At 34.1% G+C, this 26,724-nt stretch overlaps 1 protein-coding gene across 9 annotated transcripts in view; it reads left to right on the plus strand.

Moving 5' to 3' along the window:
• Positions 1 to 26,724, plus strand: part of ADGRL3 (adhesion G protein-coupled receptor L3) — a 730,953-nt gene that overhangs the window by 447,167 nt on the left and 257,062 nt on the right. For all 9 annotated transcript variants that reach the window (XM_072940759.1, XM_072940764.1, XM_072940768.1 and 6 more), the window contains one exon: positions 21,394 to 22,194. In XM_072940759.1, the coding sequence (XP_072796860.1) occupies positions 21,394 to 22,194 (801 nt within the window). The remainder of the gene's footprint in view (positions 1 to 21,393; positions 22,195 to 26,724) is intronic.

Raw genomic sequence — 26,724 nt, forward strand, 5'->3', positions numbered from 1 at the left:
TGCCAAGCCCTGTTTAAAGCTTCATCAAAAACCGAAAATGTAGAGTCTTTTATTATGTTATTTTCAACAATAAGGAAGCTGATGCACAGAAACATTGCAACTCACCCAGGCATACATACCCAGGATACCATCTCCAGTGGTAGAGCCAGGATTTTAACCCATTTAAAACTATGTGATTCTAAGCTTGTTCTTGTCACCACTGCAATACTTTGCCCAACTGAAAAAAAAAATACCATGCAATGAACTATTTGTTGAATAGGTTATTTTTATCTATCAATCTAAATTCTGTTAGTTATTGTTAGTATAAACTTTATTAATGATTGCAATAAAATTTCTGGTGTATTCAGGGGAGTTAATACTTGGTCTTGGAGGATTACACATCACATAATAAAATTGAAGTGGGCAAATGCATCTAATTTTCTGGAGTGACTTGTGAGTCCTAGTGACCTTTTTCAAGGTGTGGGCATGCTATCTCCTAGGCAGCAGTTAGTCATAGAAGCATCGGTTTTTACTCTAGCAAAGTTGGCTTTTCTGTGGCTAAAGCTTTGGAATCATTAACCTAGAAGACATGCTTATTATTTCTTAAACTGAGCTTGGTTAATGGAAGCTATTCTTACAGATACTTAAAATGGGACGGGGTCTTCATCATACCCAGATATCCAAATGATGGCATTAAAAGCAGTTCTGAAGTCAGGTGACTGGACGGTAGATTTGACCCAGGCTTTAGAGTCAAAGCTTTTATGAAATTCTAGATCTCTATATTTATAAAAGAAATATTATTAATGATTTCTTGATTTAGAAAAATTTGGTAATATTTACAGAAAGAAAAGCTAATGGGTCAGTCTTGGGGAATGGCCATGGATCCAACCTTGAGCTTTAACATATCCTTAAATTTACACATGGGAGGCCTCTCTTCACAACATCCCTTTACTATCCTGGAGATCCTTACCTGCAGAATGCTACTACGTTTGCTCTGCATGGTGAACCCTTTGATTTTCTGTCCAGGTGGCAGGCCAACAGGAATAGAGCCGTTTTTGTTGAATTTCTGAATTCCCAAATAGTATTTTGGAAGGATTATACTGAGTAAAGTTAATGTAGATTATGCTTAGAGTATACAGCAATGGACCTGAACTTGTTTGTGAACCTGTATGTATTTAAAACACATCTAAATACCAGAATCTTGGTGGTTCTCGTAAATGAATTAAATAATGCGTTCACTAATTAACTTATTGTGTTTCTCTCTCAACATAACTGTTTTCTGACCTATTATCCTTACATGCTTGTCAAGCAAAGTTCATACATTTCAAGTAAATATTACTGATTTGGGTTCTTTTAAATTTGTTTATTTGGGAGGGGTTTTTTTTGGCATTGGCTGTACTTTAAGTAAGTTGTACCCTACATGTTATCACATGACTCCACTCAATTTCAGATTCCATTCAGCAGACACTGTCCTCCTCATTTGTGCTAATGATAGCTATTTCACATGTTGATCAAGATTTGGCACCACATCTGTCAAGGTTTTGTGGCATATTGTGAGTTATGAATTACCTTTGCAGACAGTCCAGGACAGTCAGGCACAGGTGGCCATTATGTCTAGGAAAAGACCAATCCCAAGATTTCAGTTACCTGATTAGACATTTTTCTTATTAGATACAGCCTCTTCATATATCAGACATTGCTTTGCTTATAAAACACATATTGTAGCACAACTGTCAGCATTCACAAACAATGTGAGCAATATTATTTGCCTGTTAACAATGTTAACAGGAAAATGTATTTCACTACACTAGAAGTAGATGATACCTAGTTTGAAATGTTGAATTCCTCTTAAATAAAGAGTCTGCAGTGATTGCTAGTGCTTCTTTCCATCCTCTTTGTCTGTTACTAAACTTAGGGTCCATTCAGCAACAGCTGCAAACCAAACAGTGCTGACTTAAAACATATGCTTCAGAAATTTTGCTGTAATAGTACAATGCTAGAACTAATAGATGTCATTGTTTCAGTGAGTCAATTAGAATACCACTGGCTTTAAGCAGTATCAGGGGGAAATGTTTTTGAGGGTTTTTGGAACCATTGCAAAGAAAATTATATTTTACATTTGCATTTCATTTTATACTCTATCATATCCACAAACAGTAGTATGACATTTTTGTTAAAATATAGGTTTTGTACTCTTACAAATATGGGTTGAAAGCCCAAGCTTGTCAGTCACAGTTGTGTGATTTGTGTCCTTAGACCATTCAGTTCAGTAAGCCTCAGATTCCGTCATCTACAACGTGAAGGTAACTTACAAGACGGATACAGTGAGAAGTTGTATGTAAAGTGTTTAACACAATGCCTGTATGTAGTAATCACTCAGTTAAACCGAATTTTAAAATTAACAGGTGTAATTCACTACCATATATCCCAATTCCTGCAAAAGGTTACAGGAGGAAAAATATTTTTCCTACTACCCTTGTAGTTTCTCTGGCTGGGGCCCTGCACAGTGGATTGACAAAAGACAGAAGTAAGAGAGCAATATACAAATTGATGTAAGTTCTACGTGACATGGGAGATTTCATAAGGAAATGAAGACCATATGAAATGGTTAAACCTGTGTGTTTTTATCTGAAGTTTGATAAAGAATAGGAAGTTGTGGGAAAACATGAGAGGACACAGGGTATGTGTGAAAGCTGGTAAACGGGAGAAACTTAGACCTGTTCTTTAGGATTCCTCTCAGCATCCCTCTGTCTTCAGAGATGAGGACACTCCTTTCTTTTGGGTTTAGGGAGAACATGTCTCACAAAAAGATTTTATGACCTATTTCAGTGGATAAGAGGAAGATCAGAGAGTCCTTCCTGCACCTGCTGTTTTTCACATTACTTCAGCTTAAAATATTTAATATGCCAAGGCACCGTATTCTGGTATCATATTCTGATCCCCTTCATGGGCCATACAGTTACATAGCTGATATCACTATGTGAACATATTTGCCACCTATTTAAATTCAAGAGATGGCTGTCACCTGAACGGAGGCAAGTGATTTTTGGCTCCTTTTGTTCTTGATGTAGCACTCTCTGTATACACGTATTTCTGTGTTTATGCATTGAAATTTGCTGGTTTAAAATTAAACTTGCCCTTTTTGACAAAAATGACTATCATATTCTTTCAAGATTGTCTATCCATTAAACCCAGGTTTCTGAGTTACATAACACCCAGATACGTGGAAAACGATGAGCACTCATATTGCAGCTACTTCCAAGCACCTTGCTCATTAAAAAGTGATTATATATGCATGTGATGATAAGACTTTATTATTATTTTAGTATGTAAGTGTGAATGCGTATTACTGTATTACTAGCTTGATTTTGGAGCTACTTTTACATTAATAAATATCCTGTCATTTTATATTAATTATACAAGTAGTAAATTTTCATTTGTGCTCATTTCCTCCAATGAGTAAACATTTTGGAGCCAATTATGCTAGTATGAGCATTGAGTGTACTCATTTTTTTCTATGTGTTCTTCCTCCATCTAGAAATTTGTTCTTATTAACTCACCATTATGTTCATTAAGTTGATAAATCAGCACGTATTTATTATGTACCCAGTGCTCACTAAAGCATACATTTTGTTGCCTTTAAATTGCTTATAAATATTTCAGGTTGCTTGCTAATTTATTGTGTTAAATTGATTGACCTTGATCTGCTTCAAGGTTTAAACTGTGTTCTCTCAGAATCTTAAAAGTTGCAAGGGTCCACTTTTCCATATGTAAGTTAGTAAATGAAAATACATGAGTTAAAATTGCAAGCATTGCTCATCCTTTCATACTCTCTATTCAAGAATTTGGGACTACTTTTAAATATCCTGAACTACAGATGTTTTGTTAAAATAACTTTCTATGCTGTGTTTTAAGAGGTCGAGAAATAAGACCCCCAAAAATGAACAATGAATTTTACATAGGAAGTATTCTAATAGTTTCGTATGATGAAGGTCTATTTAATCACATTTTCTCCTATCAAAATAGGAAGGGCTATCCAAATACTAAGTTTAAATGAATGTTATCATGTAAAGTAGTAGAAAAGAATCATTACTTCTGCTCATACCCTACTTGTCAGCTGGGTCTTTGCTGCTTGTGAACTTAGGGTATGTGAGCTAAGTGATTTCTCTTTCTCTTTCTCCATTCCCGGGATTGACATGAGAATAGACAGAATCAGCCACAACAAGTTCCATTTTTCTCCTTTCCAATGCCTTCAGTAGGAGTTCTGTGGAACGTGTAAATTTTAGACCCCTAGCAACAATTCTTTTCTGAACTTTACACTCTCAGTTGCATGTAACTGGAAAGGATGTTGCAGAAATAAGCTAGTAATGCTACAGAAGTAAAAAAAGAGAGAGAGAGAGGGAGAAGAGAAAAACTCCTATGTAAAAAATTATGAGAGTAACAGTATCTTTTCTTGTATCCAGTATGAAATGACTGCTAAATAAATGTAAAACTCAATATTATGAGAAAATAGAAGTTAAAGATTAAGGTCTAGGTACTGTTTTGTTTATGTGCATGCATACACACACACACACTCTCTCTCTCTCTCTCTCAGCCTATGCCTCTGGCACACGTATAGCATCACCTTAGCTCAACTCTGATTTTACCCAAACTGAAGTGAACTATTTTGTGGGCATTCAGGCCTTCCTCAGTTACCTCATTCTCACCTCTAATGCCTTTTATTTGTCTTTTAGCATTCTGCCTTAAGAATTTCCCCATGGCCAGAAGCTTGTTTGGCTGACAACCAGCCATTCACTTGCATGCAGGGGAGTTCTTCTGGTGAAGATTGTCCTCAAACACTGGGGAGGAAGGGCCTGTGTGTTGTAAACTGAAATAAAATCACACAAAGTGAGAGTTGCAGGTTAAGTTTTACTTGGGGCAAAATGAGGACTATAACCCAGGAGACAGCATCTCAGATAGGCCTGAGGAACTGCTCCAAAGAGGTGGAGGGGAACTCATTATTATCTATGATTTTAGTGAAGGGGGGGGCGTGCAGTCGAGCACACATTTAGACAGAGGCTTGCTGCTAGTCACGAGGAGCAGATGTCACTGTTAATGATTTGAGTGCTTTTCTAGATATGAGGAGAGGCAAGAATTTGGGCTCACAAAATCTCCTGAAAATATCTAACTATCTGAATTCTGCCAGTGTTCCCAGAGCACAGAGTGCTTCATTCCTAATCTCTACCCTGAACTCCTTTCAGGGAAAGTTGGAGGTCAGTGGCTGCAGCGGCTCATGATTTAATCCGAGCAGAGGCAGATGGCGAGTGCCAATTTTTAGTTAGCAGTATCATTACCCCAGATTTATATTTCTCAGAGGATTATCTCAAGGATTTGGGCAGCATTTGGTCTTCCCTGCCAACGGTGGCAATGGTAATAATAATGCATATTGTGACTTCTCTTCCTTTTAATTTCTCTCTCTCTGTTCCTTCACACTTTTTTTTTTTCCTGGGATCACCTCCCAAATAAAATACCTACATCAAAGTTCTTATTTCAGGCTCTGCTTTCCCAGGATCCCAAACTAGAACATTATACCACATATGAATGTTTGAATTTATTATGTTTGAGTAACTAAAAGCATTTGTAGGCGTCATCAATCAATAAGTATCTACCATTATTTAATTATTTAGTGGTGTTATAAAAATATTACATAGCCTTTTGTAAATCTGATTTGACAAAATGTTAATCATCTTACCACCTCTTTTAATGTTTAGCCTATTATCTACCTTCTTGGAAAGTAGCTGTAATCTTGTTAGTGAAGTAGGATTTACATGTGTGCAACAATTGTCGGTTTACTGAATTTCTTGTTAATATGCTAATTGGAGTGATGTCTTATTCCAGATCTCCCCAAATGATCAGTTTCAGCAAAACTTTCTTCCTAAGTCTTATCTTTCGAAAGCAGGCCTCTTGAAAGCTGTAATTCACATAGAAGTTGTTGAAAACTTATGAAAGAGGCGGGATTTCAGCCAATCTTAGATAAATGTATTGGAGATCGTGAAAGTCAGTATTAAATTATAAGTCATATGTGCAAGGGCACAGATATAGGAGAATTCCAAAAGAGGTGGATTGGGAGAGAGTGGCCCTACAACCAGCTTGCTTTTTCTTGTGTGAAAAGGGAAGTTTGTGTGCAAGAAAATAGTATGTGAGAGTGAAAGTAAGGCATTATTTTGCATACAGCTTTTCAGAAGAAAATCAAACGTGTCATAATAAAAATTCTGGCATTTGTCTGCTAAGACATATTTTGTACTTGTGGTAGATGCATGAAAGATGTAGTATAGCTCTCTAACAGCTATGGCATGATCTGATTTAATAAACATCAATATTTTTCTTCTATTGTGTTGCTGTAACCAAAGATAAAGTGATTGCCACATAGGACTGGGAGAAAACTGGTTGTGTTCTCTGTGAGCTTCTATTCTGGCTGTTGCATGCTTGACCAGCTGGTGAGAATGGCTCTAGGGAATTGATTGCATAAGCTGTATTCATAACTATCTTCTGTGGGAGGTAAGGGACTGGAACAAGGAAAGAGTTTGTCCTCAAAGTAAAAAATCTTTTTCTCTACAATACTGTCAAGAAAAGTACTGACTATTTCCAACATTTTCTTTAGCCTTCAATTATCAGTTTAAGAATTTTGGACTAAATTTGCTTTAATTTGATTTTTATTTGTGCTAATGTAAATAAACTAGGATTGTTAGTAAGCTACTTCTCTGGTGACAAAGTTAAGAAAAACATCAAACTAATGTTATAAAATTCAGTCAGTTAACTTAAGCTATCTTGTTTCTTTTCTATACTTAAGAATTGTATGGTGCTGGAAACAATAGAAAGAATCTTTTGAAGTCTTAATATACCCCTCATTGACCCTTTTTCTAAATATTCCCAAGTGCATATGAGAAAAATAGACCTGGTCTTATTAAACTGCCATTTATTAACATTAATGAAGTAGCATTGCTGCCATGGACAAAAAAGGAAAAATAACCTATTTTTCTGCCTTCTTGAAGTTTGCAAGATAAATATGTACTGATTTTAAATGAAAGGGAACATCAGTAAACTACACAGATTTATTGAGTTAGCTTGTAGGAAAATGAACTTGCTCCATTTTCACATACTTTTTCTGGTAGTGAATGTTTTAATCTGTTGATGCCATGGAGAAATGCTATAAAACAGAAAAAGAGCACTGCTCAGTGACAGGACCAATAATATGTATAGTGCAGCAAATACTTTGCAAGATTTTAATGGCCCTGACTTAAAAAGACAATATATAGTTTACTAGGCTGAGGGAGAAGATTCATGAAAGACTGCTGAATTCTGCAAATGCATAAACTTAACTTTGACAAGAAATTAGGACATTAGTTTTACAGTGATAAAAGATCCTGTTGTGATTCCAAAAAAAAAGAAAATCCATTCTCATAGCACTCCTGCACGCCAGATTATTATACCCCTTTCTCTCTATTGTAGTGTAAGCATTTGACTATTAGTTCTGTTGTTAAGGAGTTGTAATTTTCTATCACAAATCTCTCCTTTTTAAAATTGGTAGGCACAGTAGAGCATAGAACCCATGGCCTAATGACTACATGCCACATGCGTAGCAAGTGAACTAATGCTAAGAGAAGATCTGTGAATTAAGATGCTATTGGTTGTGAGTAGGAAATATCCACTTGAGAAATCTAAAAATCTAAACCTTACCACACACTGTCTCTGCAAATGTATATGTCATTTATTTGAAAGTAGATATCAGATTCTGTAGACTACATAGTTTTTTATATAAGTGGCAAATCAGCCAACATTCACAACTTGAGATTTTATTTAAAACATAATTTTGAATCTATTTTTCAAATGTATTGACATTTAAAATGGGGCATCAAACTGTGGTGTTACTATATGTTCTGGGTGAGAAAAAAATTAGTCACTATAAACTGACAAGTAATCTTCTTGAGAACTATGTAGACCATCTGATGAGCATAAACTTTAGAGCCAGGTTGTTGTCTTTTTCCAAATCCTAGCTCTGTTTCTTACTAAATTTGTGACCTTAAGCAAGTAACTTAATTTCACCTCCTTACATTTTTCTTAATCTGTAATATGGTGATAATATGCTTACCTTAAAGAGTTGTCTTGATAATTAAATGAGTTAGTAGTAAGGGTTTCCACGCAGTAAACATTTCAGTAGCTGCTAGCTATTGTTGCTGTAAATGCTTCTTGTTTCAAAATTATGCATTTATTGTCAGGTGTTAAAATGCCAAAAATGCAAGTTATTTTGTTTTAAATGTTTATTATTTTTAGTTGTAGCATGATGTAACAGAATATAGTAGTTTTTTAAAGGTAATTAAATATTAACCTAAACTGTCTAGGGGGTTTTTTAATTAAACATTGTATGCAAAAAAATGTTTACTTCAGCATAGCAAGTATGCAATCCACATACATATATGATTAAAAATTTTTTGCCTTTTATTTTGCCTTTGGTAATATGAATAAAGTTATACCATTTATTTAAGAGCATCAAAGATAGAGACCCTTTATGCTGATTTAACAAATTCAAAATATTCTCAACTAGCTTTTATATTCCAGGCACTGTTCTAGTTGCTGAGACACAGGGGCAAATAAAATGGAGAGGGTCCTTGGATATATACAACTAACTTCCTAGTATATTAATACAGTGTGTCATAATATGGGGGCTTCTGAGAAACTATAGTTTCTACCTGAAATTTATTTGGTCTTTAGTGGTGTATTTTTTTTTCATCTTATGTGGTAGATGTAATAAATAATACATATATAGCATTTACAGTTACACCTATAAACATGAAATTAAAAATTTAAATGAATACCATCTACAGTGAGTTTACTAGATATCAACTGCTTTTTTGTCTATATTAAGTTTTTTTATTAAAGAGTGAGAAAATTGTACATAATAATGTTATATTGTTGATAGTTCCTTCCTCAGTGCTCTAACCAGTAAATTCATTTTTATGATCCTTCTACTAACAGAGCTTTTAAGGCAAAACTGACTAACAAACAGTTGGAGGCTAGTTAGTTTAAATAGACTGTAAAGCATGTTGCTAGTGGTCCTCTAGAGCAAAGAATGATGTGGTCATTTGTTTCATTCTCTAAAACTTGTTTTTCCTCTAATTTGATACATTTTACTAAAACAAACAAAAAATACATTTGGTGAATTACTGAGCAGATGTTGGCTGAGTATTATAAAGAATGGAAAGGGAAGCACAATTTATGTTGTTTGTTTTAAATTAATTTTAAATTTAATATCTCAGCTTTGGATGTTGTTCCACATTATATACATTTGAAGGGCTGCCTGCTTGTTATTTCCTTTCTCAGCTTTCACCTAGCTAATTTACAGTCATCTTTTAAGGAGTATTTATTCCTTCTGTCACTGTCTCTCAAAGGAAGAACATAAATTCACAGGGAAAAGAGATAGGGAAGAGTATACTCCTGTTCTTATATCAAATAGTCTGACATTGCAGAGCTAGACTCCATTCTGAATGCTTTCAACTGCAAATGAGGAAAAAGTAGGAACTATTCACTCTGCAATTTACTGTGTTTGGCTAGGCCAGTGGAATCTTGCTACTGAATTGTCACAGACAGGCTATGATGGACACTGAAGGATTAAAGAAGAAACAGGAGACTCCCTATTTCTACCATTTACTCTAAGATTCATAATTAATAAAACATGTGTGTTTCCTTCAAGTAGGAAAAAAAGGAGCAAATAGTTTATGTTTGCCACCTTAATTTTGGTGTACTTAATTCTGTTACCCCTGCCTTTCTTCCAAACCATGTCAGACATTATGGACTTAAGTCAGATGCTGCCTCCTGCCTTTACAGGTGACCAGTACAGGCATTGTAAGCCTAAAATGTGACACTGCCCAAAAGGTGTCAAAAAAGAAAGTCTCTTGTCTGAAAAGAGATTCTTTAGCAAAATTCAGTGTAAAGCTTTTTTCAAGGTAAGTTATTCCTAGTTATTAGTACTAACTTTGCAAAGTTTTGTTTGTTGAAATCAGGCTATCAAATCACTTTCTATATCTGATAAATATAACTTAGTGGATAAAGCACTGTCAAGATTTGGAAAGTAATAGGGGTAGCTGAGAACTGTTCCTCTCTCAGTTGATGCGATTATTCCACAATAGTAGCTTGCACTTGAAAGATAGTGTCTACCACTTGTGTCCTTGTGTCAGAGGCCTGGCACTGGATGTGGGTCTTCCACTTCATATTTATTTAGCTTTTCTCTATCTAGTTTCCTTCTTTGTAATATCAAAATAATAATATTGTCTACTTCATAATGCTAATGTGAGTATTATGTGGATGAAATGTGTAAATTATTTTAAACAGTAGACCAGCTAGTAATTAGTAAGCACTCAAAAAACATTAGTTATTCTCCTTATTTTCATCATCATCACCTTCTTGTTTGCCAGAGAGCATAGCATTGAGGTTAAGAGTACAGGCTCAGAAGTTCAAATACCAGTGTTACCAAGTCCAAACTTGTTCTGCTTGCCACACGGCAGGCCAAATAATTGGGAGACCAGGTGTTTGGGCAAGGAATAGCGACTTTATTCAGAGAGCCAGCGGACTGAGAGGATGGCAGACTAATGTCTTGGAGAACCATCCTCCCCCAGTCAGAATACAGGCTCCTTTTATACAAAAAAAGAGGGAGTGCGGTTGGTTGTTGTAAACTTCTTGGTGTATGAATTCTTTGTTCTTGTAGCTGTCCACGTGGGCCAGCTCATGGTGCTCCTGCAAAACCTCCAACAAAACAAATGTTACTCTCTATTCTGCAACTTGTTATCTTTACATGAGTGCAGAGCTAGCAAGAGTAAGCCTAGAAAACAGGGCACAGGGTTAAAGCCAAAGGAACAGATCTAATATGGAGTCATATTTGTTCTTTTCTATGACAGCAGCTCTACCAATTTGCTAATTCTACAACCTCAGAACTCCTCACCTATATAACAGCGACAACATTCTCAACAGGGTTATTGTGAGGTTTAAATAAGATAATACAGATAAAGTATTGGGCAAATAGACTGACATAGTAAATAAACAAATAAACAAACCAGACTAAAAGCTAAATAAACTGGACTAAAAATAAGTTGTAATATGGTTTAAGGAGAAATTCCACAGCAATTACAAAATCTACTTAGCAATTGATTGTAGAAGAAATATTTTGCAGTGTACGATTGTATAAGTAGATAGTGAGAGTTATAATGGACTCCATTATACAGAGATAAGAGGTGGTACCTAAGGAAGATTTTTATGTGCCTCTTTAGCAGCAGTACTTTGCCATCTGTAAGATTTATCCCCTTCTCCTTTGTTCTCATCATTGAACAAGCCATACCAAGTTCACATTTGGAGCCATTTGCCAGTGATTTTAAAAGCATGTCAGTGCCAACATTTATTGACCAGCAGTTATAACAAGACATTGAGATAGAACCTGATAATCCCTGAGTGAATGATACAGAGTCCTCTGCCTTCAAGAATCCCTCAGTATAGTTGGCATTTGAACAACTTGAGGGTTAATCCGAATATCACTTATAGTTGGCCCTCTGTATGCACAGATTCAACCAACCACAAACCATATAATACTGTAGTACTTACTATTGAAAAATATCCATGTATAAGTGGACTTGCATCATTCAAACTCCCATTGTTCACAGGTCAACTGTGCTTCCAGAAGATAGAAGGTAAAAAAGCAAACAAAACAACAACAACAACAACAACAACAACAAAAACCAAGGGCCGAGAGAATAATAAATGAGACAGTATGAGTGGAATAAACTGGAATAGATATTGGCAAACTATGGCCAAAGGATAAACATCCAGTGCATCATTTTTTTACTGGCCCATAAGCCAAGAATATCTTTCACATTTTTAAAGAATTGTTTAAAAAGAGAAGAAGAAGGAGGAGGAGGAGGAGGGGAAGAGGAAGAGGAAGAGGGTGGGGGAAGGCGAAAGGGAAGGGGAAGAAGATAGCTATGTGACAAGGTTTGTATGTGGCCCACAAAACCACGATTATTTACTATCTGGCCCTTTGCAGAAAGTTTGTCAATTACCAAACTAGAACATTATGGAAACCTCTCCCCTATAACTATGTTAAAGTTATACACTTATTCAATATGGGGCTAGAAAATAAAGTAGTATTCATGAAGGAATATGTTAGAACCTAAAGACAGAGTTTGGATTAACTAGGGGATGAGGTATGAGGTTCTGAGCAGGAGCTACAGAGTAAGTAAAAGTTGAGAAATAAATATAGATGTGGAGTATATAAAGTAAAATGACTAAACCACTGTGAAGAATATGGTTAGCATATAGGATCAGTAAGATACAAAATTAGAAAAGAACATTATAAAAAACACATTCTTGGAAAATTATAGCAATGAACATAAAGACCTGAAATTTATTCAGATAAATTGGTATTAACATCCTAATTTTATCGAACACCAAAAGCTAAATGAGTAAAGATCTTATATCCACTTTTCAAGAGATTCAATTGACATGTATGTGATATATTTGGTGTGTATTTTCAAACTAATGAATTCTGTAAATAATTTTGTTTTTTAATAGTTCTAGAAATCATATTTATATTATTAATCATGTTATTATTACCCATGCTATTACTGAATACAAAATATTTTCCTCTCTTTGGCTAGTGAATCTAGTCCATGTTGGTTGGGATATTTGGAAGAGTTCTACAAAGTGCCCGAGTATGCAGTAGCTCCTCAGATTCCTTAAGCTCTTCCTCAGAATGTTTTCTTCTTTCCATACTGAATGTCACCATGGATTTTGTTGTCCCATTCTCTTACACCACGTGATAATAAAAACTTAATTCTAAGAGTAATTCACAAGGTCCTGAGAGCTCTAGTGAAGACTGAACGAACAGTATTTAGTCAAAGTAAAGTAACTTGACTTCTTTCAGCTTCTCTTGTTTTCCCATCAATAAAATTAGGATAACCATCCCTGCCCTTACAGTGTATACAATTGTGACTCAAAAAGTATTGCATCACCTAATAATTTGTTTTTAATACTGTTAAGGGTTAAAAAGTAAACTGTGGTTTGAGGCTAATATCCTAATTCTCTGTTCTCATTTTTCTTACCTGTAAAATATTGTCTGGAACTAAATATCTAAAAAAAAAAAAAAACAACAAAAAACAAAACTTTCAGCCCCTGAACCCTGGAAATAATAATTATAAGGTATTGACTAAATATTTGGAACTAGATCTAGATTCATTTTGAATGTCTTATTTTTGCAATATCCAGAGCTGGACCCATAGACTGTAGTCACAGGCATCAAAAATTCACTTCTCAGGAGCAAATGTATGACATTTTCCACATGAAACTTGATTGTAGTCAAACTGTTATGCCTTGTGTTTCTAACTTCAGCTTCTCTTAACAAAACCCCCTCTTTTTGCCATTCATTGCTGTTGTCTATTTTTAATCTTTTTATACCCATTCCTTTGAAAGCATTTAAAAATAACATATTGTTGGTAAATAAGTTAATGAAAATCACCAGTTGTAAGCTTCCCTGAGGCAGAGATCAGTTCCTCCTTTGTAACATATTTGTCATAGTACCATCAACTCCAGTTTCTTTGAGGATTAAAAAAAATGATCCACTGGATGACTATTCACATAGTACCTGTTCAGTAACTGTTAGGTATTATGATTATTAATACTTGTCTCTGTATTTACAGCTCTAAGAGCTTTGCACATGACAAACGCATGCAGTAGATCTAATACATAAACATGCAATTATAGTGTAGTACACTCTGAGGGACTCTGCCTGTGTTTTTTGTTTAGCAATTCTAAATGCCACATGGTTGTTACATGGTGGTGACAAATCATTATGACAAGGGTACATCTTAGATGAACCAAATGTAATGTTCACTTAAACTGTTATCAGTGATAACTTTGAAAAATTATTATTTTGACTAGAAGCTATCACCAATAGATTCACAAAAGAGGCAACTAATAGGACCATTTTCTTTTAAAAGGCTAAATTAATAGTGTGAAAGATTTTCCAGATCCATCCATCGAATGGAAAGTTAATACAAAATAAAAGAGTCTCAGTTTCTGCAGCATCTACAGATACTGTATTTAAGTGCTTAAATTAGAATGTGGCTAGTGAGAGCATTTTATGAATTGTTGACATTTTCAGTCTATACACTCCAGGATAAAATTCATTGGGAGGTGATAATTTTGGAAACGCATTATATAAAGCCATTGTAAGACAGGGTGCTTGAGCAGCACTTTTATTCACTGATGCATGGGTATCATTTGAAAAACACAACTTAGAAGCTGAGCTGCAGAGATTATTCTTGTCTTTCATTACATAAAAGATTAGCACTTTATTTACTGAGCAAGACAGATGTCTGTCAGAATTTTTGATGTGCAGTATACGAAAAAATTAATGAACTTCATAGATCTTTTTATTTATATTTACTGAAGCGCTTCTGTATTTTCCTGGTAGATGTGAAATGGAGAAGAGAGAATTTTCTCTGCCTCAGAATAATAATTAATAGGACATAAAGTATTCAGCACCGGTTTGTTTCTGGAGATAAGAAATATCTTGTTTCCTTGGCCAAGAAATAAGGAGCCCATTTTTTTCTATTATTTTATCTTCTCTAGAGAGGTGCTTTGCACTGCTATTCTCATGGCTGATAGCCCTGAAAAGTATGACATTCATTCCCTTTCTTTGAAAATACCACAGTTCAATACATCATTGCATGGAGGCATAAGAAATATTAATTGAACTCTTTCTTTTTATGTGCTGGGCACTGAAGATGCACTCATCAGTAAGATCAAAACTTGGATTTGAATTTCAGCTCTACCACTTATTAAACAAAAAAGTTGAGATAATGAGAACATCTGCCTCATAAGGTTGCTTGCGATGATGAAATTAGTATTGTATACAAAACTTTAGTGCAATATGTGGCACATGGTGCATGCTTAATTAATGTTAATTTTTGTAACAGACACAGTGCCCTCCCTCAGGAAGATTCCATTTATGCTGTTGATCTCCTCTAAAGTGCACTCCTACTTGGATCTGGTGACAGAACAGAAATGGAGAGCAAGAGGCGCAACAAACTGTGTTTGAGTTTACATGTTGTGAGAACCAGTGTATGATATTACACAAATGACAGGACTCTGCCACCTGCCTGTGTTGACGCTGGTCAAATCCTTCAACCTTTTGAGTTTCAATTGACTCATCTTTGATATGGCAATAACTTGCACCATATCACAGTGTTGTTTGAAGAATTATATCAAGTGATTTCATGTGAAAACATTTTGTTAAGTTTGAAAGTACTATACAAATAGAAAGTATTATTGTGAACTTTTGGTTATCCACTTCTAGATAATTTTCTATGTAGATAATACACTAGCAAATTTTCAGCTAAGACTGATTTTTTTATATTACTTACTTATTTGCCTTACTACCAGCTCCTTAACTGCCCAGCTGGCCTGTGACAAGTATACCCAAATGTATTTTTATAGTCTAAGCCAAATGTAACCAAGAGAATAATTATCTTTAAAGTACTACTACATTTCAATGATAAAAGTATTGATTATAAGTTATTTAATATTTTATAACTATCTTATGCTCCCCATAAGTGTCTTTTTATTTATATATTACAGAAATATACAGGCATTATTGGATTATAACATTCTACTCACTTAGAACATTTAAATTGTAGATAGAAAATGTATGATTTGCAGTTTAAAAGAAAAGAAAATTTAAGCTACATTAGAATTAGATACAATTTCATAGTTCTTAGTTATGGCAATTTAGTTCTAACAATTTTTGGCAGGCAACAATTTTATTTCTCTGTAATTTGCAGTGCAATTTGAAAAGCTTGGCAATGCATGCATATGCTCTCTCATCCATACCTTTTCTAATTAAAGAACACAATTTAAAAGTGTTACGTATGGTATGGATATGGATAGAACTAATATCTTATTTTTCTAAACAATAACATAACAGTATATTATGTCTATTTTATAAACTGTTGGGGAATGAAAGGAAAATTTACTAGTCTTTTTTTTTTTCCTATTTCTTCCTTTTATACAGAATCAGTTACCCTTCATTTGAATTTGTCATTTACTCTGACCACAGGATATAGCTTATGACTTTAAGTTTGACAAAGGACAACAAAGAAATCACTTTAAGGAAATACATAAACATATTTATGGAGGTTGAATGGACAATAAAAGTAGTTTGGGGATTAAAAGTGAATAGAGAAAAGGAGAGAAACTAGTTCCAGAGAAGTTTGGAAATGAACAATGAGAGCTATAATGTCAGAGTTCAGGATATTGGACCAGACTGAAAGACAGGAGTCGCTGAGGAAGCCCTTGCAGAGTTGGCATCATACAATTCGTTTATTTATGATCTCATTACAGAGATGAGAGAAGGGAGTATTTTTGGCCTATGTTTTTAGATTGTCACAGATTGTTTTATAGCAAAAAATTTTTCTTCCCAATATACCCCTCAAGACCATTCATATATTTTTTCTTCTTTTCCTTTTTTCCTCCAGTTTTACATTTAATGAGTTGGAGGTACAAACTGCTTATAATTTTTACTTTCCTCTCATCCCTTAAAATATTCAGACATTATGCAGATAATACATTGCACGTATGATACTGGATAACAAATCCAGATTCTCTTTTGCCACTTTTTTTTCTTTTTACCACATGTTTAAATTATCTAGAAGCAGAATTAATCACCTTTATTTGGATTATGTATTAATTTAATAGTTGTTCATTGAGTATTATGTGCCAGGCACCATGAGGTTGTGAAGGATACAAGGGTAAGCATGTTTTCTTACATCCATGCAATTTGTTTCCTTATTTGTATTTTTTTTTTCAGGTGAGGGAAGCTTCTAGAATTAGAATTAGATGATGGACAGTGACTGGCTAATTCGGAATGTTACTAAGCTTATCAGTGACAAGTTATGTTTGCCTTGCCAGTTTTTGTTATGGGAATATAATTTGTGTGTGCTTCTTTCAACTTAAATTACAGGATTGTTTTACTTCAGTCTTGAAAATAGCGAATAAATGATGAATGAGCTACAGCCAGTCATGACATAGGCAAGACCGTAATAATTTTCTCTAGTAGTAGAACTACCTAATAAATCTTAATTTTGAGTCAATGGCAGTAACAAAGCAGAGACATTCTTTCCTCATGCTAGTTTATGCCAATTTCTCTTAAATTAGACCAGGACCAGAGAGTTAAATGTAAAATTTTACCTAATGACTTTTGGGAAAACAGAGGTAAAATATCTTTGAAAAATAAAAATGTTCATATCGTAAGTGCCTTATCAATACTTTTTACTGCATATAACATCTTCCTTATTAAGTATTTGTTGAAGAGAGAAATACTAGTCACCAAGAAGTTGAGACAATTGCGCTTAAGAGTTAGATGAAGAATTTTATGTAGAACAAGACTAAAGTTGTGTGGGTACACTTTATGTTGTAGAATAGAAATACCTTCATGTTTAACTAAAAGGATATATATTTGAGCAATTTCAAGGAATGGAGTTAGTTATAGAAATTCCTTTGTAGGTTAGTCCTTGAAAAATACTAACTTTTATATAATATCCCACTCCCAACCTCCATCTTCATTGTAAAATGGGCTTCCAGTCCAAACTTTTGAGACTAATGGTTAAGTAATTTTTTAAAAGTCCTTAGTTATGCTTCTTCTAGTTGTCAGTCTGAACTCAGGCTTGTTAGTATTCTAGTCATAGCATGAAGTACATCTCTTAGGTAAAGCTTTTCAATGACCTATAATGCGTCATACAGCCAGTGATAACTGCAGTTACTTCATAAAGATTAATTGAGGATGATGGTAAATTATAAGTGTAAGAGTATATAGAGTTTTTAAAACAGTCCTAGAAACACTGTTAAAAATAAGAGTTGTAAATTAATGAGATAAACAATCTAAAAGGGATAACCCCACTTGCAACATCCTAAGCATAACTGTTTATATATACCAGTTTTGTCTTTTTTGAGCTTTCAGAAGTCAGTGAAGACAAATGAGTGTGATATTGACAATAATTGAAGACATGGGCTTAAAGCACAAAAATCTCACCCAAATGTAATTATCCCAAATGACATTATATTACTTACTGTACATGTAGTAGCTCAACTTATCCCTTCCATTGAAATTATCTTAGATTTATATCACTTGCAATCTGTGATTTTTTAAGTTTGTGTTATGAACCCATTCTTCCCTGACTTTTCTGCCCTTTTTTTCCCCCTAATGATCCCTTTTATCTTGTGATCTAGGCAAATTGTCTCTAATGAGATAAATGTTTATAAGAAAAAGAAGAGCCTGCTTGATGAGTTTCATGAGCATGTTACAGTTTCCAAGAATTTCCCTGATATGTATTGATCAGTACCTTAAAAAAAAATGAAATTAACTTGAGACATACATAACCATAACGGTTTTGAGAATTTCAATGTATTCTTATAAGAGTTTGCTGAAAGACTCAGTTAAGAATTTCAGAAAACGCCAGGGCAGGTGGCTTATTATTTATATCAACTTTCAGATACAGATTTTTCTGAAAGAATATTTTTCCACAATTATATAAAATACTGATGAGTGGGAGGAAAAGGAGTTTCTTCAATAAGGATTCTAAACCCATTTATTCAGGTTGAGAGCATTCCCTGTTAACGTGCCACCTCATGAGGTGCGTTTCTCATAAGACTGACAAGCTATAGAAAATCTTAGACCTTAGGAAATTAGTTTCAGAGCAGTTTCTTCTGAAGAGGTCAATCTTGAGTTGGATAAAAAGCCAGACTATTATATTAAATAGCGGTATAAACTACAATATTTAATAAATGAAACTATCCAAACTATTTGAAAGCTTTCTGTGTATAAGTACCAACCTGTCTTTTCAAATCGAAAATACTGATGTTCTTATTATGAATATTGTGTTTCCTATGTTTATAGTTTGGAATGGTATTCAATCTTGACTTGATTAACTTTTGCCTTGTTTTTCCAAGTTTGTACTGTATTTTTAAGCATATAATGTGATTACTTCTTAAAAATAATTTCATAGAGAAATGAGGTTTTTAAAAAATAATTTTGTAGAGGAATAAGGTTTTTAAAAACATAATGTTCAATAAAGCAAGTATGAGTGAAATAAATTATTTACTTTCAGTTTGGAAGAGGTGAATAAAAGTGCTTGGCCAATATCGTACCATTAATCTATTCTCTTTTCTCCTTTCTCTCTTTACTTCTCTCTCTCCAATAGAAGTGGAACAAAAAGGTAATTAAATACCTTTCATAAATTATATACTATTTATAGGCTAAGTTATTTAACAGTTTAACATTTAGTTAAAATAATTTTGTTATTAATTCCTATCTATTTTATGAAAATTTATTTACTACTTCTGCTGCTCAACTTCACTTTAATCTGTTGTACTGACCAGTGCTGGTTTGAATTTTTTAATCCTAAAACAGTTTAATAGTGTAAAATTTTCAACCATGCATTTTATTCGTCTTTGTTTTTAAGTAATTAGAAATCCAGTAGGTGGTGATGGATAGTGACTGCTTTAGATTTGTTTTTATTTCCATACTCGATAGTTTTCCATTGTTTTGGTGTGGTTCCCCTGTTCCTTTAATTTTTAACTACTGGGGAGAAAGGGGAAATGGTTTTCTGAAATACCTTAAAATAAATTGCTTTAGTAATCAAAGGCTGACTATTAACCAACAAAACGTTTATATACTGTTTTGATGATAATACTTACCCATTCTTTATAATTATAGACATTATATTCGAATCCTGAGAAATTATTCTAATAATCAATTTTATTATTGAGTAAAAATTGATGATGGCCCTATATCCTTGCTATGGAAGATTTTGATAGTCAGGTTTTCCCCTAAACTTTTCATTTTCCTAAAGTAAAACTTGGGGCATTTTAACAATGTATTTTCCTTTTTAATAACCTGAAAATCCTAGCTGAGTTTCATCTTAGATTGTTTTCCACTGGATGTAGGCTTATAATTGCTGTTAAAGAGTTAAGCACTAATATCAAGAGAATAATAATATAATCATTAAAATACGGGTCAACATCCACATTTCTTGTGATTTCCTAATTTCTCCTCCCAATACACTTCTAATAATTTAAAACATAACAGTGGACTGCGTGATTATCTTTCAGTGTGTGTGCTCTGCAAAAGGATTAGAGCAGTGTTTCCCATAGCAGGTTCAGCAGAACACTACACTGCAGACAGGCTCTGTAGAAAGGGTTCCAGGATCAAATTCATTTGTGTAATTTGCTCACCCTTCCACTTCTACCTTGGAGATTCACTAATGTACCTAAGATATTTGAATCTCTGCCACAATTATGTGTAATATGATATTTCTTAAACACTTGTGGCTAGGGATCTCTGTTTTTTTCTGTGTGACACATAGCTATGCCACTTACAACAGGTGCTTCAAGAACCTCCCTGTGGGAAACATTGCTTTATAGCCCCTTCATTACAGATGAATCAGCCAAGCTTTCTTACCACCACTCCCATGATGTGCTACTGAATCATACTAAAACTTGAGTGAATCAGATAATTCCTGCCCATTTTCAGCCTGAAGTATGAGCAGCAAAATATTGTAGCAAGTAATCTTGTTTTTTAATGTTCTTCTCATGTAACAGTAAAAGGTACATGTTTTTAAGTTCCAATACTACTGTATTTAACAGGACATTTTTAACTGATTAAAATCTAGATCTTGGGTTCTTCTCTGTAACCTTTCACCTTTTCTTCTTTCCTTATTCCTTCTTTCCTTTCCTTTTCTTCCTTTCTCTTTTTCCTTCCAGTATCCATCCATCACTCATTTTTAATTGTGTGGGTTGCATGCTCTGTGTGTGCTATAGCAGCTTTAAGAGCTTTATTTTTTTTTTCCTAGAAGATTCAGTGGCCTGATTTACAGGGCTTTTTCTTTTCCCTTATTATATATTTGAATTTGTATTAGATTTTCATTTGTTTCTTAATAAGTATAGAACAGTTAATAGCACCAGAGTGAAAACAATATTTTTAAAATTTCCAAATAAAGTATATAAAACCATCACATATAAAAATTTATATTTGTTATATGTCTGTAGAATGCATAGACATGTCACATCTATATACATAGTATATCCAAAAACATTGTAACCAAAGGTAAAGAATCAAAAGAAAGCACAGCTACTCATAAAAAGATCAGATTTTTTCAGCAAATGAGAGCAAAATGATTCTGAACAAATGTCAATGTGGAAGACTGTTCTCAGAAGAATGAAGGAAAATAACTAAGTGGTTGTGGATATTCCTTGTTAGATTTGCATTCTAGCTGGTGAAAAATAAGAATATATGACAAAATATTAATATATTTATTATTTTAACTCTTTCCCTTCTGACAGTTTTTCTTTGCCCTGGACTACTAAAAGGAGTATACCAGAGTGAACATTTGTTTGAGTCCGACCACCAGTCTGGGGCATGGTGCAAAGACCCTCTTCAGGCTTCTGACAAGATTTATTATATGCCCTGGACCCCCTACAGAACTGATACACTGACCGAATACTCATCCAAGGATGACTTCATTGCTGGAAGGCCAACTACAACCTACAAGCTCCCTCACAGGGTGGATGGCACAGGATTTGTAGTGTATGATGGAGCTCTGTTCTTCAATAAAGAGCGCACCAGGAACATAGTAAAGTTTGATTTACGGACTAGGATAAAGAGTGGAGAGGCTATCATAGCAAATGCCAACTACCATGATACCTCCCCTTACCGTTGGGGAGGCAAATCTGACATAGACCTGGCAGTGGATGAGAATGGGCTATGGGTAATCTATGCAACAGAACAAAACAATGGTAAAATTGTCATTAGTCAGTTGAACCCTTACACCCTACGGATTGAAGGGACATGGGATACTGCATATGATAAAAGGTCAGCTTCCAACGCATTTATGATTTGTGGAATTCTGTATGTGGTCAAATCTGTATATGAGGATGATGACAATGAGGCTACGGGAAATAAGATTGACTACATATACAACACCGACCAAAGTAAGGATAGTTTGGTGGATGTACCCTTTCCCAATTCATACCAGTACATAGCAGCTGTGGATTACAACCCCAGGGACAACCTTCTTTACGTATGGAATAACTATCACGTCGTGAAATATTCTTTGGATTTTGGACCTCTGGATGGTAGATCAGGTAAGTTTGACTTGATGTACTTTCAGGGGAAATCAGTTTGTTCTCAGTAAGCTTACTGGATATTTTGATTAGACATCCTTTTGTGATCTTTCTTCTGGTCTCCATATCAAAAATTATGCATTGTCTTTTCATCTGCAGAAATACTACTGTTGATCACTTTCAACTGTAAAAATGTATAGGCATAAGAAACTGAATCTCTCCCCTGTGCAGCTAGTCTGTAATCGTCAGCCCTTTTTTGAAGGGCATTTTCATTATCAACTGGTTAGTTCGTTGTGTAGTGAAGTACATAAAACCTTTGCAAAAATAGAATGCCGTCCCATCTAATTAATTGTGGCATGCCCTGAGGCATGCTCTTGAACTGAAAATGTCAAATGGTTGACTTGATACAATGCTTCAGGAACCCTACACCAACATATTCCACTCACAGAGAGCATCATATATGACCACCTCTCTGCAAATATTGTGAGCCTGAGTGTACATATGTCTGAGTGTATCTAATAGATGTATACATAAAATGTTCATAACTGATAAAGAGAAAAAATAGAGCTCAATTTTATAAGAAACAGCAATGAAAAATACAGCTTTAAATACATTCGAGATGTTTTAATTCCCATTCTTTAAAAGTTTATTTTTCCTCTCTATGACTTACTGTTTGCTTTTAATGTTGTTTAAAGACAGTCAGATTGCTTTATCTTTTACAATTTTATTTACACAATTGAGCACAATTATCTTAGTTTAGAAGTTAAATTATTTTAAGTAGCAGTAATATTGTTCCTCATGAAAAAGTATAATGGAAAAGTAAGATACAAGTGTCTTAATTTTGATAGTAACATAGGAATTCAAAGTTGAATTTTTCCTTAAAGTTAATACTTCTTGTTTTTGGCATTACTTTTACTGTATTTTTACTAGCATGCTGTTCTGCTTACCAACGTATTTCACTATATACATATCTTATACAACTAGATTCTAAGTGCAATATAGCTAATAATCTTGCCTTACCCATCTTTTTGTTATTTTTCATCTGATTGTTATTTCTGCCTTCTTAAACACTAGTGTAATATATGGCATATAGAAAATAAAGGCTCAATAACTCTATGTTGAATGAATGAATGGATGAATGAATGAATGAATGAATGATTTTCCACTTTTCACTGTGATAGAATGTCAAATTGGGTGGCATTTTTTTTCTAATCCCTGAGAGGCTTTTGTCAAAGTCACAGCAATTATTTTCATGGCCAGCAATGCTGATATTATGTTGAATTGCTTTTGTGGAAGGAGAAGCCTAAATATGCAACAGCAGCAAAAACAACTTCTCCTTAATAAGCCTTCAAATATCTCCTAGACCAAGTGCAGTTTCTGGCTCACCTCTGTACAGGTAAGGTTTCTCAATCCAGTACAACCTTCAGTTAAAACCCTAAGCAAGAGTAAATCATCTGGGGTATTTGGGGAACACAGTTCTTTCAGATCTGTGATATTGTTAAACCAAAATTCGTATTTTGGTAGTGAAAATTCTATTGGTGAGTAGTTCTTAGCCTTTTTTGACTTTAAATTGGAACTGGAGTAATTTCTTTGCTTTCCTTTTTTTTTTTTAAAAGTATGGTTGATTTACAATATGTGTTAGTTTCAGGTATACAGCAAGATGATTCAATTATATATATTTTTTCTCTTTTCCATTATAGGTTATTACAAGACACTGAATATAGTTTCCTGTGCTATACAGTAAATCCTTGTTGTTTATTTGTTTTATGCAGAGTAGTGTGTATCTGTTACCATACTCCTAAACTTATCTCTTCCCCCCAACTTTTTCCCCTTTGGAAACCATAAGTTTATTTTCTATGTCTATGAGTCTTTCTGTTTTGTAAATAAGTTCATTTGTATTATAATTTTAGATTCCACATATAAGGGATATTACATAATACTTGTCTTCTCTGTCTAGCTTGCTTCACCCAGTATGCTAATTCTTAGGTCCATCCATGTTGCTTACTGCAAATGGCAATAATTCATTCTTTTTTATGGTCAAGTAATAGTCCCTTGTATCTGCATACCACATTTTTTACCCAGTAATCTGTTGATGGACATTTAGGTTGCTTCCATATCTTGGCTAGTGTAAATAGTGCTGCTGTTGGGGTGCATGTATCTTTTTGAATTAGATTTTCTGTCTTTTCTGAATATATGCCCAGGAGTGGGATTGCTGGATTATATGGTAAGTCTATTTTTAGTTTTTTAAGAACGCTTTATACTATTTTTCATAGTGGCTATACCAGTTTACATTTCCACCAACAGTGTAGGAGGAAGAGGGTTTCCTTTTTTCCACACTCTCTTTAGCATTTATTTGTAGGCTTTTTCATGATGGCCATTCTGACTGGTGTGAAGTGATACCACATTGTAGTTTTGATTTACATTTCTTTAATAATTAATGATGTTGAGCATTTGGGTTTTGTTTGTTTTGGTATTAAGCTGTATGAACTGTTTGTATATTTGGGAAATTAAGCTCTTGTGGATTGCATCATATACAATATTATTCTGCCAGTCTGTAGGTTGTATTTTCATTTGTTTATGGTTTCCTTTGTTGTGCAAAAGCTTTTAAGTTTGATTAGGTCCCATTTATTTTTTTGCTTTTATTTCTATTGCCTTGATAGAGTGTCCTAGGAAAACATTGCTACGATTTATGTCAGAGAATGTTTTGCCTATGTTCTCTTCAAGTTTTATGGTGTCATGTCTTATATTTAAGTCTCTAAGCCATTTTGAGTTTATTTTTGTGTATAGTGTGAGGGAGTGTTCTAACTTTACTGATTTATATGTGGCTATCCAGCTTTCCCAACACCACTTGTTGAAGAGACTATCCTTTCTCCATTGTATATTCTTGCCTCCGTTGTTGAAGATTAATTGACCATAAATGTGTGGGTTTCTTTCTGGGCTTTCTATTCTGTCCCATTGATCTATATGTCTGGTTTTGTGCCAATACCATGCTGCTTAGATTATAATAGCTTTGCCTAACATCTGGGAGGGTTATGCTTTCAGCTTTGTTCTTTTTCTTCAGGATTGCTTTGGCAATTTGGGGTCATTTGTGGATCCGGAGTAAATTCTAATTGCCTCCAAAGAAATAATACATAATAACTAATCACCTTTTGATGTTAGTAAATAAGGAGCAGTAGCATTTTAATTTTTTTATTGGAAAGATCATGCATTATTTTTATTTAGGACAACAGATAGGTTAAAATCCATTAGCATTCCTGGTTTTGATTTGATGGGCAAAGCAAATTCTTAGCTTAGTTCTTCTAAATTTTCCTTAAAGAAAAAGATGATACAATAGCCATATGTGTTTAGAGACTTGCCAAAAAATATTTTTAACATACGTTAATAAAAGTATATGTGTGTAACATATATATGATACTCATTGTAATTGTGAACAAAGGGAAATTATACCATTCAATTAATTTTGTTTATTTGCTTATGGGAGTTAAAATATGAGCCATCTTGCCCACTTGTCCTAGTGCCCATATTTGTTAAAAGGATATTATTAAAGTGGCAAATGCTGAGAAATAATAAAGTTCAGCTTTAGGAAACAAATTCCAAACATAAGCCAGGACATTCAGCTTTTACTCTTTTTAATTGAAAATGAAGAATCTTTCTGTTTTGCAAAGAGAGAGATTTCACCTGTCTTAAATTTGTAGATATAATCTCAAGAAAAAGTGTCAGTTTTCATTCATGAATGCTCAGTTAAAAAGCTAGTACTTTGGCATGGTCTTACTGCAGTTTAGATTCCGTTTTGGATACCTGTATCAAAAATGCTTGTAAGCAATAACACCTGAGGTCAAAGTAAACGTGAACATGCTTCCTCTGGTTTTTTTTTTTTCCTGAGCAGAAACCTATCAAATCTAGAATTTTCTTCAAATGTACTTTTAACTGAGCCTTTCTCTTATCTTATAAAATATGATATAAACTATGGACACATTCTTCATTATCTTCAATTGACTATCTCTTGTAAAATATACATTAAAAACCTCCAATTAGCTGTTTTACAGATTATTTGAGTGATCCTCATGTTGGAATCATAATTCTAAAATTCTACCTGCTATCCTGATACATCTGGTGTAGGGGAATCAAATGGTTCCTTCACTTGCCTTTAGTGACTGATATTGACTGACTCTCACTGTGGAGTCCTCTCTCACAAACCACCTGTGCTGAGGTCATTATTCATTAATAGATAGGAGATCTGAGGTATTTTCTTTCACTTCCATTTTGTTTCTAAACTGTCCACTGAACAATGTAAACTTTCATTTTCAAATATACAGATATTTTCCACTATTTTCTACTGAAGGAAGAAGTAGGTTCAGGTTGATAATAAGAATATGCAGAGAAGCCCAGCTCCAAAAATTTCCTTAAATTAATATGTCTAACAGGCCTAAAAATCTATTGGTTGAGACTTAGAGAAACACATCAAGCAATCAGTATGAACAGCAGATGATGAGAACACAGAGCTACCGTCTGCTGCCTGCTCTTGTGCTTCCCAAACGCAATCCACATTTT

Source organism: Vicugna pacos, chromosome 2, assembly GCF_048564905.1.
Source record: "Vicugna pacos chromosome 2, VicPac4, whole genome shotgun sequence".
In the NCBI taxonomy this organism is placed as follows: Eukaryota; Metazoa; Chordata; class Mammalia; order Artiodactyla; family Camelidae; genus Vicugna; species Vicugna pacos.